At 40.6% G+C, this 19,790-nt stretch overlaps 1 protein-coding gene across 2 annotated transcripts in view; it reads right to left on the bottom strand.

Annotated features, from left to right (window-relative positions):
* The window catches only part of SPTLC1 (serine palmitoyltransferase long chain base subunit 1), a 51,010-nt gene that overhangs the window by 11,582 nt on the left and 19,638 nt on the right, over window positions 1–19,790 (bottom strand). For both annotated transcript variants that reach the window (XM_045021501.1, XM_045021502.1), the window contains exons 5-11: window positions 19,595–19,667; window positions 15,484–15,616; window positions 8,328–8,457; window positions 5,540–5,629; window positions 4,228–4,335; window positions 490–585; window positions 98–194 (exon numbers count right to left, since the gene is read on the bottom strand). In XM_045021501.1, the coding sequence (XP_044877436.1) occupies window positions 98–194; window positions 490–585; window positions 4,228–4,335; window positions 5,540–5,629; window positions 8,328–8,457; window positions 15,484–15,616; window positions 19,595–19,667 (727 nt within the window). The remainder of the gene's footprint in view (window positions 1–97; window positions 195–489; window positions 586–4,227; window positions 4,336–5,539; window positions 5,630–8,327; window positions 8,458–15,483; window positions 15,617–19,594; window positions 19,668–19,790) is intronic.

Here is a 19,790-nt window from a genome sequence, read left to right as displayed (position 1 = left end):
CCCACAGGCTTTAATCTTGAGCTCAGACAGTTAGTGTTCCCTCTGAGCAGAATAACTTATCACATTACAAAGTATTTGATTTTTCAGAATGAAATACCTGGATTCTCTTCCATGATATTGAGGGCCTCAATAGCAGCAGCAGCTAGAAGGGGAGGCAGAGAGGCTGAAAAGCAGTAACCCTGACCTGACAATCTCTGAGAAGGAAAATGAAAAGTCATAAACAAAGCTGAAAAGCTTTTATATCAGTTTTGCTTGTTCACGATAGTACAGAAAAATCTTTAAAGTCATTTGGTTTAAATTAAGCCAAAATCATAACTGAACAACAGTCTCTAACTCATCCACATAATCTTTTTGAAGTGGTCTTCTAAATGGAATAAATTCCTATGTAAATCATTTATATCAAGATGCAGCTTGTAAACAGAAGCCAAGTCACTGTCATTTCTTAGTAATTCAGTCTGCTATTCCATTTAAAAATAAGAGGTGGCATACCTGATGGTCAATAACAAAAGATCTTCCACAACAAAATCCTCCAATAGAAGCCAGGGAATTCTCCATGTTTGCACTAATCAGATCTATATCATCAACCTGCCATTCAATTAACAGAATATTATGAGAGAGGAACAAGGTGGATGGAAGTAAAGTGATGCTTAATTAAATCAAGATAATTTACAATATATAAACTAAGCTTCAAATTAACATGTGTACTAGGGCAAAATACACCAGGCTACCTACCCCGCCCCCCCCCCCCCAAAACACACACACAAAAACACAGTTTTAAAGCTCCTTGTTTGTATCACTTTAACACAGTTATGGCTGAACTATCTCCACTTTAATTTGAAACTATGTTTATAAGTATCCAAATATACTTCACTTAAATGTTTTCAGGTATTGCAACATATGCAGCATGTAAAAATAAAATTATGCATTTGTAGGTCCCAATCTAGCAAAGTACTTTGGTACCTGACCTATTTTAAGCATGCGAGTTGTCCCAATTAAGTCAATGGGATTGAATGTGATTTAAGTTATTCCTGGGGGGAAATTCTGCGCCGATGCAGGGGCGCAGAATTCATATGGCCCACATTTTTCTGTGCCCTCTGTGCAGAAAAATGTAAATCTGCTAGGGGACACGTGCCTCTTCCCTAGCAGTCCAGGCAGCACGTCTGTTCCAATGTGTCTGGAGCAGCCTCAGAGATGGGGGCTGGGTGCATGTGCATGCATGCCTGTGTGATCATCGTGGGGGGAGGGATGGAGAGGGGCCTGAGCGCACTTGCAAGTGACTGTACTCCTGGGAGGATTCTGTGGGACTGCGCGCCCACACAGAAAACACCCTGCCACACACACACTTCCTGCTTTTCCCCTGCAGAAAATGGCAGGGAAGCTTCGCAGGGTGAGACACCATGTGTGCAGGTTTTTTTTGTTTTGTTTTTTGAGGGGAGGGAGAGATTGTCCCCCAAACAAAAGCAAGGCATGGGGGGGCCCCCACACAGGGTTATGTGCCACTGCCCCCCCTTGGACTCTGCAGCTGAATGCAGCCTCCTGGGTCCTAGTGCCAGTTGTGCTTCCCTTCTGTGTTCTGGGAGCCTTCCTATTTTCTGTGGAACAGTGAGCTCCCATGGTGGGGGTGGGGAAGAGGCAGTGGGGCAGGAAGGGGGGTGGAATAGGGCAGAGGGAGGGGTATGGAGGGAGAAGAAAAAGGGATAGGGGAATCACGATGGGCCCCATTAAGCAGGCCCATGGAACCCTCACCCGGACAAGCCCTACCCCCCTACACCTGGATCCTTCTGATGAGCCCCCCGGAAGCCAACCCCCCCCCACCCAGACCCTCCTGCCAAGCCCTATCTACCCTCACCCCCTGCTGAGCCCAACCACTATCACCTGAATCCTCTGCAGAGTCCCATTACCCCTGCACCCAGAACCCCGAGTCCGTGCATCCTAATCTCCCACTGAGCTGCCCACACCCAGATTGCCCCACACAGAAACCTCTCACCCCACACCTGGATCCCCCCCACACTAAGCCCCTCCACACTTGGATCCTGCTGGCTGAGCCTGCCCATCCACACCTGGTGCACCTGGCACAGAGAGGCAGGACCCCCGGGTGTTTCTGGGGCAGGCCCAGCCCTTGTACTGCCAGGGTCAGATGCAGTCTCACTGCCGAGTCCCTGTACTGGGGGAGGTGGGGGCTTCAGGGTGATCTCCCACCTCAGTGCAGCCAGTGACCTGTGCTCCCCACTGCCATGCCGGAGCCACATTTATTTATTGACAAATAAAATTTGCAGAATTTTAAAATATTGGGCGCATAATTTTTTATTTTTTGGCACATAATTCCTCAGGAGTATTTAAGCACATGCTTAACTGGAGTTGGCTTTGGATCTAGAAATACCTAATTGTCCCATTAACTCATCGGTTGCAAACAAGTTCTCTTTTTGTGAGGTGTGCAATGCAGCACATAGAAAGAAATGGTCTTTACCACAAAGAGCTTTAATTCTAAATAGAAAAGACAGACAAAGACTGGGGATGGGCAAGGGGTTTTTACAATAAGCCAAGGAATCAAATGATGCTTGGCAAACATCTTGGTAGTCCCACTTGCACTTTGTTTCTTCAAATTCATTTTTTGTTTTGTTCCAAATATATTATGTGGGTTGGAGGAGTTAGGGCAAATGAGCAGGAAACAAAGGCAGGAGAAGTGGAGAAGAGATGGGAGCATGGAAGGCAGGGAGTGCAATGCTGGCAGAGGAGGGAGAGATTAGCAGAGAAGAAAGGATGCCAGAGGTCAGATAGAAGGAGACAGAATTTGACATTACCAATGTTCAGAAGGTTGTGAAAGTCGCTTCTGCTGAGGAACCATTGCCTCCAATGTGTACATTTCTTCCTTCTCCAGCCCATGGCGGATGAAGAAAAGGGCCTCTTGTGCGATCACTATACAGGTCATGCCAAACCAATGTTCCCAAGCATAGGGAACCTGCTGAATTTGTGAGCACCAGGAAGTCCTACCACAACGAGCAGGACTATGGCTAAAACTTAACTATAGAAAGTCTGACTCCATATGTCAACCACCCTGTGCCCCACCGAAGGAGAGTGAGGAATGGAGGAACAGCACATGGAGAAGGACTTTTGTGACCTTCCCCACCAGAATATTTTTGTGTTAATGTAGGTACAGGGAGCAAAAAAGTGCCTGGGCCCAATTTATAAACTGAATGGACTTAATTTATCTCAAAAAAAATGGCAAGTATTTTTAGAGACTAAATTCAGTGAGCTGTCAAATAGAGAGACGTAAATTATGCTTTCAGTGAAAAGTGAAATGCAACCTTAACTGTGGAGACACCTCCACAGTACCTTTCTCTTTAGCTTTAAGATACTCTCTTTCAAGTCCACGTCTTGGTGTACTGAAGTGTGCCATGCCTGAGTACAGGCTAAAACAGAGATATTGGTATCTAAACACAGTATGATACAAATGTCTTTGGAGAAGCTACAATAAGTTGTGCTCATCTGTAGCATAGTGATATTTAATATTCATGCACTTTAAAAACATTCTTTCATGTAAGCAGGATTGATTTTTAAACAGCATTTCTTTCCCACTTAACATTTTGTTTAAGAGCAAAAGTATTCTATTGCATTTAAAATTAAGACTCATCTCTACTATCACACATGCAGGCTCACATTACTATGTAAACTAAAGAGTCTGTTGTCACATGTGTGTGAGCAGAGTACTGGACTAAAGACTCCCCAGTGCCAAATGTATTCCATCTCCAACCCCAAGTACAATATCCTCACAGGACAAAAATAGCATATCACATTCACTATTTCTCCCCTCCATTCTAACAAGAGATATAAATAAACCAGTTTTTATTAAGACTTTTCCTAAAAGTAGTTCACTCGTCAGAGAATTTTGTGCAAAATTCAAATACAAAGTGAATGTTAATGGCAGATGATAAAAGAGGTCTTGTAAAGAGGAACAGTGCCAACTCCACCTACCCCCAATGTTGCTATTTAAACTAAGAAATTAAGTGGTTGTGTTTTCTATTAAACAAAAAGATCAGCATAGTAATTGGATATCCAGATTGACTCAAAATTCCTACCATACACAGATGAACACACTTAAAATCTGTAGTACTGTCATTGCCAAAAATATACAAAAAAACAAAACCAGTATCAGAACTTGCCCCAGTCTACAACTCTCTTGCCAACACGAAATAGTCCCAATGAAAGAAAAAAAAGCCTGGCACTTACATTTATTCCAAAGTGTTCCGTAACACCTCGTCCATGTTCTCCGAGGACTCCAAAGGAAAGACTTTCCTCCAAAAAAATCCTCACTTTATATTTATATTTCAATTTTATCTGCAGATTTAATAGTACAAATGATACACTCTAATATTACTGACATTTTGCAAAGAAAAAGTACAAGGTACATGTACAAAAGATTGAAAAATCACATGGAAGATCCTATAAAGTATCCTGAATAACATAAGACTGTTAATCCCACTATAATAATCAGCCATTTTGTGTGTTTTAGAGTCCTGCACACCATTGCCACTGTTTAACGCTTAAAATAAGTATAGGAAATCTAAAATGTCTATAGTCATTTATGAGACCTAACTTGGATTTTCTTTTTAAGAAACAGGCTATAAAATACTTTAAAATATTACATAAGCTATTCAAGCATTCTCCCCATCACGATCAGGAACCGTGTTGTACACAAAATCTATGTTTAATAATTAAGGTTGTACTCCCTGGAGTCAAATGTACTGTTTTAATACAAGAACTAGGGGTCACCAAATGAAATTAATAGGCAGCAGGTTTAAAACAAATAAAAGGAAGTTCTTCTTCACGCAGCGCACAGTCAACTTGTGGAACTCCTTACCTGAGGAGGTTGTGAAGGCTAGGACTATAAGAGCATTTAAAAGAGAACTGGATAAATTCATGGTGGTTAAGTCCATAAATGGCTATTAGCCAGGACGAGTAAGGAATGGTGTCCCTAGCCTCTGTTTGTCAGAGGATGGAGATGGATGGCAGGAGAGAGATCACTTGATAATTGCCTGTTGGGTTCACTCCCTCTGGGGCACCTGGCATTGGCCACTGTCGGGAGACAGGATACTGGGCTAGATGGACCTTCGGTCTGACTCGGTACAGCCGTTCTTATGTTTTCATTATTTAAGAGACCAGCCTCAATTTTTAAACTAAAACAAAAAAAGTGATTTTAGTCTAAACCTATTAAGCAGGTATACTCTGTAAAAACAGATCATTGCTATAGGATAGGATATGTATATTACAGAACTGCAAAATTTGGAACCTGATTATGAATACCTCAGAAATGTCAATTACAATAATCCACTTTGTAGCTAACACAAAAAGGGATATAATATTCTATTATATTTTAGAAATGTTATCATGAATGAAGGGAAGGTATAAGGTTTCAAGCAAAGCATTCATTGCCTTTGGCATTTCCTTACTTTTAAGGTTCAAAGATGCAATATTAATATTTTATTAGTAATGTGTGTACATAACACACACAGCTTAAACAAACAAAACTGAAACCACTTACCAATTCTGGAAGAGGACAAATATCTCCAGTATTCATATATAGCCCTTCCACCAGAATAAACCTTCGAGTTACACAGGCCTTACGAGGATTCTTCAGAGAAAATGTATGTTTCAGTATGTATGAAGTGTTCAACAACAAAAAATACAAACTTCTATTAAGATAACTATTTGTTTTTTGGGAAAAAAAACAAAAACAACTTTTATATCCTAGTTGGAACTTAGTATTTCTGCTCTTATAACCATATTAAGTGTCTTACAGTTGGCTGACTATTTGGCTTTATTATTTTTAAAGTTGCCATATTTAAGATTCTGTGCCATTGTGTAACAAATCAGGGATTGAATACCACCAATTCAGCTAAATTGCACACTTACACTAAGGGAATAATAATCAGGACTGTATATTTTGAGACCAGGTCTCTATCACAGAGAGTAGAAATGCTCCCTTAGCTGTCAGTGTTCAGGGTGTACTTCCTCTTTGTCACAAAAAGATAAGTGGAAACAGTGTAATTTAAAGACTTTAAGGCTTTTCAGCATAAGGTTACTACAGTCAGTTTCAACTCAACAGAATCCTGTTACAAGGGCTCTTTTATAACATACCTCAAATATATTCTTATAGATAAAGCCAGAAGGGACCACTGTGATCATCTAGTCTGATGTCCTGAGTAACAAGGGCCCTGGGACTTCCCTGAATTAGTTCCTGTTTGAACTCTCTTTTAGAAAGACATCCATTCTTGATTTACAAATTTCCAGTGATGGAAGAATCCATCACAAAGCTCAGTAAATTACTCCAATGGTAGATATATCCTCACTGTTAATAATATGCACCTTACGTCGAGACTGGATTTGTACACCTTTATCTGCCAGACTGAAGAGCCCTCTTACCAAAATTCTGTTCCCTATGTAGTACAGTAAAAGCTGTGTTGGCTGGGGGTTCGGGCACGGGAGGGGGTGCAGGGCAGGAGTTGGGGCATGGGGAGGAGTTTCAGGGTGTTGGATCTGGGGTGGGGGGGAAAGCACTTACCTCGAACGGCTCCCCACATGCGGCGACATGTCCCAACTGCTCCTAGGTGGAGGCGCGGCAGCACACAGAGCTGCCTGCCATGCCTCCGCGTAGGAGCAGAGGGACAAGTTGCTGCTTGCAGGGAGCCGCATGAGATGAGTGCCTCCTGGATCTGGCACTTCACATCCCCTCCCACGCCCCAACCCCCTGCCCAGAGCCCCCTCCCACACCTAAATTCCCTCCCAGAGCCCATGCCCCACATCCTCTCCCATGCCCCAACCCCCAGCCCCACACCCAAACTCCCTCCCAGAGACCGTGCCCTGCAGCCAAACTCCCTCCCCCTTAGTTAACTGGCATTCTTCACTTACCAGGACCCCCCATTTCCCCAACATTCCAGATAAAAAACACTTTTCTGTACTTATAGACCAATCAAGTTACCCCTTAAATTTCTCTTTGATAAGCTAAACAGATCAAGCTCCTTGAGTCTTGCCTATAAGGCACGTCTTCCAATTCTTTAATCATTTTCCTGCCCCTTTTCTGAATCCAATTTATCCACATCCTTCTAGAAGTGTGTACATCAGAACCAGACAGTATTCCAGTATTGGAGACACCAGTGCCAAAAGCAGAAGCTACATATCCTCTTTACTCCTACTCACGACTCCCCTGTTTATATATCCAAGGTTTGCATTAGCCCTTTTGGCCACAGCATCACATTGGAAACTAACATTTAGCTGATTATCCATGAGGACCCTCAAGTCTTTTCAGTGTCACTGTTTCTCAGGATAAAGTCACTAATGCTAGAAGCATGGCCTGCATTCTTTTTTCCTAGATGTACAATGTTATATTTGGCTATATTGAAACACACTGTTTGCTTGGGTCCAGCTTACTAAGTGATCCATGTTGCCTCTGTATCAATGACCTGTCCTCTTCATTATTTACTACACCCCCAATCTAGGTATCATCTGCGAACTTTATCACTCAAAGCTATATTTTCTTCCAGATTATTGATAAAAACATTACATAGCATAGGGCCAGGAACTGATTCTCGAGGGATCTGACATACTTACTCAATGATTTCCCATTTACAGTTACATGCTGACACTTATCAGCCATTTTTAAATCAATTTTGTGTGCCATGTAAATTTTGCATTGTTCTAGTTTCTTAATGAAAATGTCATGCAGCCGAAGTCAAATACATTACAGAAGCTTTAGATTATATCATATCAACAGATGAAAGTTAACTGGACCTGCTGATTTAAAGAGGTCTAGCTTTAGCAGTTGCTGTTTAATATCCTCCCAAGTTACTGCTGGAATGGAAATATTTCATCATCATGTTTGGCTCTAATGATAGTTTTTATAAAGAGGGAGTATGTGAAGAGTACACGAGGAAAATCATCTCACCTCTTCTATAGTTCAGGTCTATAATGATTTATTTATAAAGTTAGGGCTATTCTAACAGTTTTGGTACAGATTTACTTATAGCATTTTAGAAACTGATACTTAATAAGTGTCACCCCTAGGATGGGGGCAGTTACACAGATTTCAAAATAAGTGTATAGGTACAAAAAACTGTGGTTAAATGACAAGCCCTTAGTGACCACCTCCATTACCTACTCTTGACAATACAATTACGGGAAGCGAACACAGCAGCCAAATCCAATTTAACTATAGAAGCAAAATTAAGCATTTGGCAGTGATTGATATAAAACAACAACATTCTACGAGTACTGGATCTATTCAAATATACAACCTACTTAAGAAGGGAAAAAAGACTACAAAGAAATTTTACCTTTTGATCTTCAATCTCTTGTTCTTTCAGAAGTTGCTCAAGGTCAGCCATATCATTATGTTTAAATAACTTAATGTTACTTCTCGATGCCTGTAATCCTTTCTGAATAGCAAAGCAGGCAGCTTCATCTCTGTAAACACAGAATACTCTTTCATTTTGCGCTTGGTTTGTTAATCACTTTTAAACAACAGCATAGGTCAATTACCTTTTAGGCCTCCTTTGCTTTTAAACTGCCTTGTATACTTATATGTGTATAAATAAAATCTATGTTTTATTACACACAATTTTAAATAATTTAAAATTGGTTTCTAACACCTGTTAGCCTCTGCGGCTATGTGGAGACATCTTTACACTTTAGTCATGAAATGTACAATAAAGAGTTTTTCTCTAAAGCAAGGACCAGTGCACAGAAGTCATACTAAAGTATTTTCTGGTTTCCAAATTACATTGAACTGTTCATCTGAAACCACTACAAATATATGTAATTAACTATTTTCACTGAGAAGTCATTTTACTGTCTTTGCATCTAGGATGACTATCAGGCGTATTCTGTGGTTACCTATTTTTCATTGTGGCAGTTAAGGAGCCCAACATTCTATAAATAGGGGTATTATACTCCAATAATTATCCATTGGTTCTTCTCTTTCTACCTGCCTCAGTTTTAAAGCACAGCAAGTCTGAGGATGTGCCTGACCTCTCTTATCAGTCTTAAGAGTACTCATACTCATTCTTCCTCTTTTATTCCACTTTATGGTGAGCATTTTCCCCAGTTTTCCAGGCCTGGTAAGCCATTTCTTCAGACTTAAAGATGTGTATGTAATTTCCCCCCAACTAAATAACATTTTTTGGTAATTTCTTAATTGGATATACTCAGAATTCCTTTTGAAGTTGCAAATCCCTCCTTCTGCACATACTGAACAATGGTAATTTAATTTTCAAATATCAAATCTCTAATATGATGCCATGAATACACCTTTTTTCTCAGTGATAAATACTGTGCGCTACTGAAGCAGAGACTCTTAGGGTACATTTACACTTAAGGCAGCATGCAAAATAAGAACACCACATGCCCAGGTAGCATGGGTAGAAACAGCAATGTAGATGGTGAGACACAGCTTAGGCAAGTAGGGTGCCCTACATGCCAGAAGCCTTAGGCCATATGTCCTACATTGGCTCTCTACATGCCCAAGCAGTGCCTCTCCCTTGCCAGAGCCTTTCCTGGTTGCAGCGAAAGGCTCTGGTAGCTCTGCGGCACAGAGCTACATGCTGCAGTGACAAACAGGGATGCAGCCTGACTCTCACTGCAGCGTGTAGCTACACATATGGTGCCCATACTTTATACACCACAGTAAGTGTAGATATAGCCTTACTGCAAAAAACTAAAAATACAAGTGTACAGGTAATAAATATACTGAATTCAGCATATCAAGCTTAAAATATTCTGGCCACTCAATGCAGTACATTTTAATTTGCTTTAATTTAAAATGTGAATACACAAACTGCAGCTCTTACTAAAAAGAGTCAAGAGAAACAGGTTAGGGAATGCAGCCTTAACTATGAGTCTACTGCTATTTATTGCATGGGTATATGTTCTCACAGAAAATAATCTAACTTAAATACAGCCTATTTTCTCATCACAAAGTGGGATAACCTCTTTCCTCCAAAGAAATGTAAGTATGAAGCTTTTCTGTTTATCCACGTGAACCTTTCTATTGTAGCTTTGTGGTTGCAGAAGCATTTTGCATGATAGGAGAGGCAAGATTTACTAACTTTCAAAGAAAGCATTCAGCTAGTAATTGCACTTTTTCTTCATTAAGTGTTTTGTTTGGTTATTTTAGAGACATTTGATACCAATTTTGTCAACTGCTCTCCATACTATTGCAATAATTGCTTGTCAGATTGTCATCAACTCATTTTTATTGACAATGTGAGTGAGGTAATTTCAGAGTAATCATAAGTTGCCAACAGTATTTAACATAATAACATCCAAACATTTCTATAAACTAGTTATTTTTGCCCATAACAAGAACAAATGTTATCACGTACAAGCTTAGACTCTCTACACATCAACTGAATGCATTTTTAAGTGTGCTAGAATCACATAGATGGTACATTTGGGTCCTGATTTCTTATCAGATGCAGTTAGCTCTATAACTAAAGTTTCAATTTTTTTGCAACATACTAGGTTTAAAGATTTAGGTTTTCTAGACCAGCTACAGATTTTTCTTCCTGTAAGCACTGTGTGCAAACCACTATGCATCAGGCATCACTGCTTCAAAGCAATGTTTAAAAAGCACATCCGAGTCTAAAGCACTGTTTTAAAATAGTTTACCCAGTAAAATGGGGACCAGACATAACTATGCAAACTATGTTAACAGTTGAACATTTTCTGTTAAGATAGTAATTCCAATGTTGACTGGGCCAGTATTAGAGAAAAATAGTAAGACTGCTACCCTATTTTAAAGGGAGCCAGATATGGATACCATAGAGAATACTCATTTACTCAGCACAGGCCCAAACCAATAAGATTCCATGTCACCCCAAGTATATCATCTTCCTAAATGCATAAATTTATAAGCAACTCCCATTAACAATGAAGGGAGTTTCTCACAGACAAAAAGTGATCACACCACCTTATGGTATGTAACATGTCCTGGCCCAATCTTAATATTTTTACAGCACTTTAAAAATGGTACATATACTATTTACAGGTATTTTTATATTTTAGCACAAAATAGGTTATAGTGCCCAGTGCTAGTCTTCAAAATAGGTGTGTAAAAATGGCACCTTAATTATTACAGCCATTGCTTGTGAGTATAAAATTGTTGGCTAACATTAACAACAGTTTATTCCTGTATGCCTGGTGGAGCTAATACAACTAGAACAACTAGAATATTTCCAATACACCTCTGAACAACATACTAACCCACAGAATCCTCCCTACCAGCACTACCAAAACAAAAAAGGATTCTGTGTGGACACCTCCTGAAGGTTGAAACAACAGACTGGACTTTTACATAGATTGCTTCCGTCGACGTGCACAGCTGAAATTGTGGAAAAGCCGCATCACTTGCCCCATAACCTCAGCCATGCTCAACACAACGCCATCAGAACTCTGATATCATCAAAAAGGCTGATAAAGGAGGTGCTGTCATCGTCATGAATAAGGTGGAATATGAACAAGAGGCTGCTAGACAGCTCTCTAACACCACATTCTACAGGCCATAATCCTCTGATCCCACTGAGGGTTACCAAAAGAAACTACACCATCTGCTCAAGAAACTCCCTGAAAAAGCACAGGAACAGATCTGTACAGACACATGCCTAGAACCCCGACCATGGGCATTCTATATGCTACCCAAGATTCATAAACCTGGAAATCCTGGATGCCCCATCATCTCAAGCATTGGCACCCTAACGGCAGGATTATCTGGCTATGTGGACTCTCTCCTCAGGGCCTAGCTACCAGCACTCCTAGCTATCTTTGAGACACTACTGACTTCCTGAGGAAACTACAATCCATCAGTGATCTTCCAGAAAAAAACATCCTGGCTACCATCCTGATGTAGAAGCCCTCTACACCAACATTCCACAAAAAGATGGACTACAAGCTATCAGAAACAGTATCCCTGATAATGTCACGGCAAACCTGGTGGCTGAACTTTGCGACTTTGTCCTCACCCACAACTATTTCACATTTGGGGACAATATATACCTTCAAGTCAGCAGCACTGCTATGGGTACCCGCATGGCCCCATAGTATGCCAACATTTTTATGGCTGACTTAGCTCTCATCCCCCAACGCCCCTACTCTACTTGCGCTACATTGATGACATCTTTATCATCTGGAACCATGGAAAAGAAGCCCCTGAGGAATTCCACCATGATTTCAACAATTTCCATCCCACTATCAACCTCAGCCTAGACCAATCCACACAAGCGGTCCATTTCCTTGACACTACTGTGCTAATAAGCGATGGTCACATAAACACCACTCTATACAGGAAACCTACTGACTGCTATACTTACCTACATGCCTCCAGCTTTCATCCAGGACACACCACATGATCCATTGTCTACAGTCAATCTCTAAAATACAACCGCATTTGCTCCAATCCCTCAGACAGAGGCAAACACCTACAAGATCTCTATCAAGCATTCTTAAAACTACAATATCTACCTGTTGAAGTGAAAAGACAGATTGCTAGCGCCAGAAGAGTAGCCAGAAGTCACCTACTACAGGACAGGCCCAACAAAGAAAACAACAGAACGCCACTAGCCGTCATCTTCAGCCCCCAACTAAAACCTCTCCAGTGCATCAAAGATCTACAACCTATCCTGAAAGATGATCTCTCACTCTCACAGATCTTGGGAGACAGACCTGTCCTCGCTTACAGACAGCCCCCCCAACCTGAAGCAAATGCTCACCAGCAACCACACACCACAGAACAAAAACACTAACCCAAGAACCTATCCTTGCAACAAAACCCGATGCCAACTCTGTCCATATATCTATTCAAGTGACGCCATCATAGGACCTAATCACATCAGCCACGCCATCGGGACTCATTCACCTGCACCTCTACTAATGTGATATATGCCATGTGCCAGCAATGCCCCTCTGCCATGTACATTAGCCAAACTGGACAGTCTCTACGAAAAAGAATAAATGGACACAAATCTGACATCAGGAATTATAACATTCAAAAACCTGTAGGAGAACACCTCTCGGGTCACTCAGTAACAGACTTAAAGGTGGCAATATTGCAACAGAAAAGCTTCAAAAACAGACTCCGAGAAACTGTTGAACTTGAATTAATATGCAAATTAGACCCCGCCAACTCAGGTTTGAATAGAGATTGGGAATGGCTGAGCCATTACACACATTGAATCTATTTCCCCATGTTAAGTATCCTCACACCTTGTTGTCAGTGTCTATCTTGATTATCACTTCAAACTTTTTCTTCTCTCCTGGTGATTATAGCTCATCTTAATTAATTAGCCTCTTAGCGTGTGTAGGACAACCCCCATCTTTTCATGTTCTCTGTATGTATATACATCTCTTTGCTATGTGTTCCATTCTATGCATCCAATTAAGTGGGCTGTAGCCCACGAAAGCTTATGCTCAAATAAATGTGTTAGTCTCTAAGGTGCCACAAGTACGCCTGTTCTTTTAACTAGAAGGGCGTGAGAGTATTTTTTTTCCCTTTTCACATTGATAAAACTGTTCATTAAGTTATAATTTGCTGATATCAGAGGGCATAATCAAATGATGCTTAGGTTATATGTGTATAACTGAGCCTTCACCCCCTCCCACACCCTAACCCCCAATCCAGCCTAGTGAAAATGAACAAGTGAGCGAGGGTGAGGAAGAGCGAGTGACAGAGATAGGTGAGAATGGAGTGGCCAGGGCCTAAGGGAAGGGGCAGGGAAAGGGTGCTCAGTTTTCTGCAATTAGAAAGTTGGCAACCCGAAGTTAAAAGTAAAAGTTGTTTTTTCTGAAGCTGAATATGTTTTAGGTGGAAATTAAGATAGACAATTAGGCATGGAACTGGTTACTTTTTAAAAGTGTGGTCAGTCAATTTTTAGAGTAGAACTAATTTTCAAAGTTAAAATTGAAGCTGATTGTGTTTTATTAGATAAAGACTGCAAACGCCTTGAGGTTTTACAGAGAAATAAGATGAGTACATTACATCACACCCCACAATGGTAATCTGCAAATAATTTTGTAAGTTTCTATCAGAAGTGTAGTTTGTGGTACAACCCTCTTACTTTACTCTTTACAAAAAAAAAAAAGTGATTGTCATATAGGTAAGCGTAGCTCGAAATGCCACAGGGTAACCAGAAGGCAGTAGAAATATTTCTGAAAACGATTTTACTTTATTTTTATTTAATGTTCAAGTCTCTTCAGAATGAGCTCAGTACCTCACAGAAGCTTGCCCTCAAGCTCTAGCTGTTCCATTCAATCTTGCTTATGATTAAAATTCTTGCTATGTCACAGTGTTAGTTCTTTCAAAGATAATATTAGTCTTATGGTATTTTTGGCATGGCAGAGCATCTGCATATCTAAGTATAAAGTGACCTATAGCCCCACTATCTCAGAGAGCATGTACCTCAGTGTTCTTACCTTCCATATACAATTCAGGATTTAGACTGGCATGAGTGCTGTCAGATTTAACTTGTCAATCTGGGCTGGCATCTTTCCCCTGACCCTTCTAACAGTTATGAAGGCCCTGCAGGCAAGGCAGAAAAGCCTGCCCATCTCAAATTAGCTGCCAACAACACTGCACAATGGCTGATACAGGAAAATTAACCACTGCACTCTTGCTATTCCTTGCATACAATCCTTGCATACAAGGGAACTTGTGTTTCCCTCCTTAGGTGGCAATTACTGCCAAAGTCTGATTTTCTTGGGTAACAGCAACAACTGAAAGCTGGCACATTTGGTCTGAAGAACAAATCAGAAGAGATAGGAGTTTTAGGCCCATTGATCAGCTTACATGTTAAATATAATTATACAAACAAGGTTACATTGCTCTACAAAATGGTTTTATTAAAGTTTTCCTTTTATTCTTATGACATTAAACTTTTTCATTTTAATCCAATCTGACTTTCAACCTACTGATCAAGCTTAAGCTATTTCATGACAACTTCTATTCATTGTAGAGATTCAACTTTAGAAAATATGTCCCAGATTCTCCTCTCCATTCAGGCTGCTTTGCAGTGTGCACCTGACAAGAAGTGGCTCTCCTGTAGTCGGCTATGCCATATTTAGGATCATCCCAGTGGGGCTAAAGACTGTCTAGTGGCACAGAGTTGGTTTATGGCTTCCCCACCACAACCCACTGAGTTCACCAGTAGGTGATGCAAGTTAAAGTGAGTTTCAAAATGTTCTAATTTAAGCCAGGGGAATTACCTAATACACAGCCAACAAAAATAGCCGTCTTTGCACCCCTCCTCCTAAACTGCACTGTATGCTCCTCAGGCACAATTGAACATTAAATGTACAAATCTATGTGGAGATGCAGTTATCTGGCTAGAGAATACCAGGCTTTTGAACACACACAATGAAGGAGTTCTTCAGGATCTGAATAATATTCTACCTCACCCCCCAGAAATTTTACTCTGGGATCTCTGAAAGGTAAGTGTTACTTACACAAACACTATGTCCCCTCGCTTTGAATATGCTGGAATAGCACTGGCAATTGTGGCAAATCCATATGAGTATATAATAGATTCCTCTGTCCTCATAAATTTTGCTAGTCGATCTTCCAATTCCAAGTGTACATCTGAGAAAAAAATTAAAAATTCTTAGACAAGTTTAATTGTTCTGCTTTTGTTGCAGAATGGCGTAACAGTTTGTACTTAGAAATTAACACAGCCATGTACTGAAACAGGAATTTGCTAAGGAAGAATATAATTGTTTACCAGTGGTAACAGTGTCACAGTAAATTAATCACTAAACACCAAAGCTGATGCATCAATCCTTGATGGGCACTGACTGGTGTTTGTCAAATCCAAGCATCAGAAGTTCTAATAGTTGCCAACCCACATACATATTTGTAAAACTAATATGCCTGTGTACTCAGAACAGCAATGAGAATTTCCTTACATTTAGACTGTAAGCACCAGGGCCGGCTCTACTGTTTTTGCCGAATTGCCGCCGCTGACAGCGGGGGCTGTCTGTGTGCCATTAGGGCGGCACGCGCGTTTCCCCGGCAGCAGCAATTCAGCCGGAAGACAGAAGCTGCGCCGCCGCGGACAGCTGAACATAGAAGCTGCCGCCGCGGAAACGTGCGAGCTGCCCTAACGGCACATGGGCTGCCCCCGCCGTCTGTGGTGGCAATTTGGCGTGCTGCTTGGGGGCAAAAACACACGGACTGCTGCAGATTGCCACCCCAAGCACCTGCTTGGAATGCTGGTGCCTGGAGCCGGCCCTGGTAAGCACCTTAGGGCAGGGACTGCCTTTTTGTTCTGTTTGTACAGCGCCTAGTGCAATGAGGCCCTGGTCCATGACCGGAGTTCCTAGCTGCTACTGCAGTGCAAACAGTAACAAGTAATGCAATTTCCAGCAATTAACTAAATCTTGGCTGGCTGAACTTCTGTCCATCCTAACTCAGAAAATCAACACAACCCAATATAATTGCCCAACACAGCACTGAAGCTCATGCCTTATTGCTTTGTTTTCACATGAACTGAGAAGAAGCAAAAAAAAAAAGGTAGACCATTTAGTAGTCTACAAACATTCTACTGCCCCAAGACTGATGTGTCTGTTATGGTATCAACGTTAAAGATGCAGGTTTTCATATTTAAGGGAGGGGTGGGGACAGGAATTGCACAAAGACCCTGGATTTGACCCATGATCTCCACATTATGTGAATCAAATATATACCATTCCCCAGAAGTATACTTCTACTAGATTTATGTGTACATATTACTCTTTGACTATAATAGGTCTTCCCACTATAACCTTCATCCACGTGATCTGGATCAATTTTATCCAGTCCTTTCCATATTTTAGAAACTGGAAGCCTTGGTCTGCCCTACCTTAATTTGCCTAGAGTATCACTGGTGCAAAGAACTGGCTTTCAGTCTTAAAATTCAATTTTTAACTACAAACCCTTTGTCCAAAAAAAAGTTTTTTCTGGCACTTAGAACCTACACTGATCAACAACTTTGAAATGGAGACAGCTGGAGTACTCCCTAAGTACTTACAGGGTGAATACTGGTTGTGGTCTTTGGAAACACACTCAGAATGTAGACTTCATAAAGGTTTAGAAGTTTGTTTTCAGAAACTCTGGTAACAGTTTTCCTTGTTTTCAAATAATTGCTGGATCTACCAGACTCAATCCCCCAGTCAGTCTGGAAGCTGGATGAACTTTGACTCAACTAGTAAAAGAGGAGCATGGGTAGGATCTGTTGTATGGCAATGAACACCCAAAGAAGAGGCCACATGAAATATAGCATTAAAAAACAAACTTCCTCATGGGGCCTCATCAGCTGAAGTGTGCAGGATATGGAGAAAAGCTACAGCTTTGAGCATCCAGCTATGAATTGCCTAGAGCAGTGGTTCTCAACCAGGGTCCAGGACCCTTTGGGGGGGGGGGGCGCGGGGATTAGCTGGTTTCAGCAGATCCACCCAGCAGGGCAGCATTAGACTTGGGTCCCAGGGCAGAAATCCCAGGGCCATGAGCCCCGCCACCCATACAAAGCATGTGCAACTTAACTTTGCAGGGCCCCCTGTGGCACGGGGCCCTGGGCAGTTGCCCTGCTTGCCTAGTGCTGGTCCTGGCTTTTCTATACAGAAAAAAGTTGTTGTGGCACACATGGGCTGTGGAGTTTTTATAGCATGTTGGTGGGGGCTTCAGAAAGAGAAAGGTTGAGAACCCCTGGCCTAGAGGGGAAAAAAAGAAAGCTTTCTAGAGAAGTGTACGTGGATGACCTAAGCCTTTCAATAAAAATACTTGATCTTAAAGCTCAGAACATCAGGCAGCTACCTGGGGAATAAGTGAGAGAAGAGGACATCTAACTCTGTAGATTTAATGAGCTTTAACTGACAGATACAACCACCACACACAGTGAAGGGGCTCTATATTCAGAGAGCATTGTTGTTTGCAGCAACCAGGATGTGAATATAATAAATTTCTCATTAAAAACTTAATACTTGACAACCATGATAAGTTACAAAAGCGTTGCCAACATGTAAGAGTCCGAATACTCAGGTCTGCTCACTAATAACTATTATTAGCTGGCTAACACCTTGGATGGACAGGAAGACCAGGTATGTTGTGACATCAATGAACAAAGTCTGCAGGATTAAGTCTAAAAAGCTGCAATAAAACAATCTTGCGCTGGCAGATATGAAATATTTATCAAATTTAAACACGTAAGGTGATTGTCTGATCATTCAGTAGGGCTGACCTGACTAAATGAAATATCTAAGCCAGCCTTCTGGAGAAATCAAACATATGGTTGACACCAAGGGAGCTCTCTACAACCATCTGGGTTAACAAAAGAATCCATGACTCCCAGGGAGTGACATGAAAGCTCACAAGAAGACAAGACAAAATTTTAAGCCTGTAACTATCCTGCCCTTTACATCTCCTGAGTGGAGACAGCAAAGGAATAATAAATGCCATAATTCTGTAATGAAATATTAGAGAGGCTAGTTTCACAACTAAGCTGATTATAAAAAAAAATCAAACAAATTTCATATTGAGATTTGTCACAACTAGAACTCTTCCCACCACAAAAAGTCTTAATGTTTCTTGTAGAGGATATTTCAGTCTGAATACAGTATTATACAAATAAGACAACAAGTTTCATCATTCGAATTTTAAAATATACAGAAATCAGACTGCCCTCTTGTGGTCTATTTAGCATTTAATGAAGGAGTTTTAAGTGCATTTCTACTTCAACCATTTTAAACACACTTCCCAATATGGAAAATTCCACAGCATTGTAAACCAAGTGAAATTTTGAAACATAAGGAAGCTTCTAAAAAGAAAAGTATACTAAATTTACATGGCAAGTAATTTCTATATGCCCTTGCTGTTACTGATGGTATGTATTAGAAGGCAGTTTTACCTAGTGGATAGAGCAGGGACTAAGTCTAAATTGTGGGTCCTAAATTATCACCGACTGATCTAGAACAAGTCCAGGTAAACACTATACCTATGACTTAAAGTAAATACATTCATTTTTATCAAGCTACCATACTTGAATTGATAGCCTTTGCTATTGTTTAATCAATCTCAATTAAGTTTTTATCATTTAATTTCTGTTGATTAAACAAAACAGGGTAGCTAGTAGTAATGAAAATAGCTACTTTATTACATCTTTTAAAACACTTAAATATGTCTCAGTCTTGACTGGATTGTGCATATTCCCTCTTTTAGACTCAAACCCATTATCATGTAATTGTACTTATTTGGACTCTAGTTTATCCACATTCTCTCTATGGTGCCCTAAACGCAATAGGTCAAATTCAGCATTATGACTTGGCTAAAGGATCTATGTTAGATGGACTACGCGAGAAGCGCCTTTTGTTTAAAACACTTGTTTAATTTAATTTTAATTTTAAGCATCACAGATCATTAGCAATCATACCAAAAAGTCTGTTGTGTGTCTGCCATTCCCTGCATTGAGAAACCAAGACAGGTACCGAGCAAGTATATTGGAAATACCCACCACCTCAATATGAAAAAATCTTTAAAATAAGATGAACTAAAAGCATGTTAGTAACAGTAAAGCAAAGTTATACTTACCAAAAGTGCCGTAAAACCCTCTAGGTCCACAAGTGCCAACTCCGTACTTCCTCAAAGATGCCTGGGCTGCATTCTTTAGTGAAAACGTTACATGAAAAACAACATTTAACTTATTTGTACAATAATATATTCTGCACAATTCAGATTGTCAATTTTACATAATTGTCAACATTCCTCTTCTTGTTCCGTATAATTT

Source organism: Mauremys mutica, chromosome 6, assembly GCF_020497125.1.
Source record: "Mauremys mutica isolate MM-2020 ecotype Southern chromosome 6, ASM2049712v1, whole genome shotgun sequence".
Taxonomy (NCBI): Eukaryota; Metazoa; Chordata; order Testudines; family Geoemydidae; genus Mauremys; species Mauremys mutica.
The sequence above is the reverse complement of the archived record's forward strand: the minus strand, read 5'-3'. Positions and strand labels throughout refer to the sequence as shown.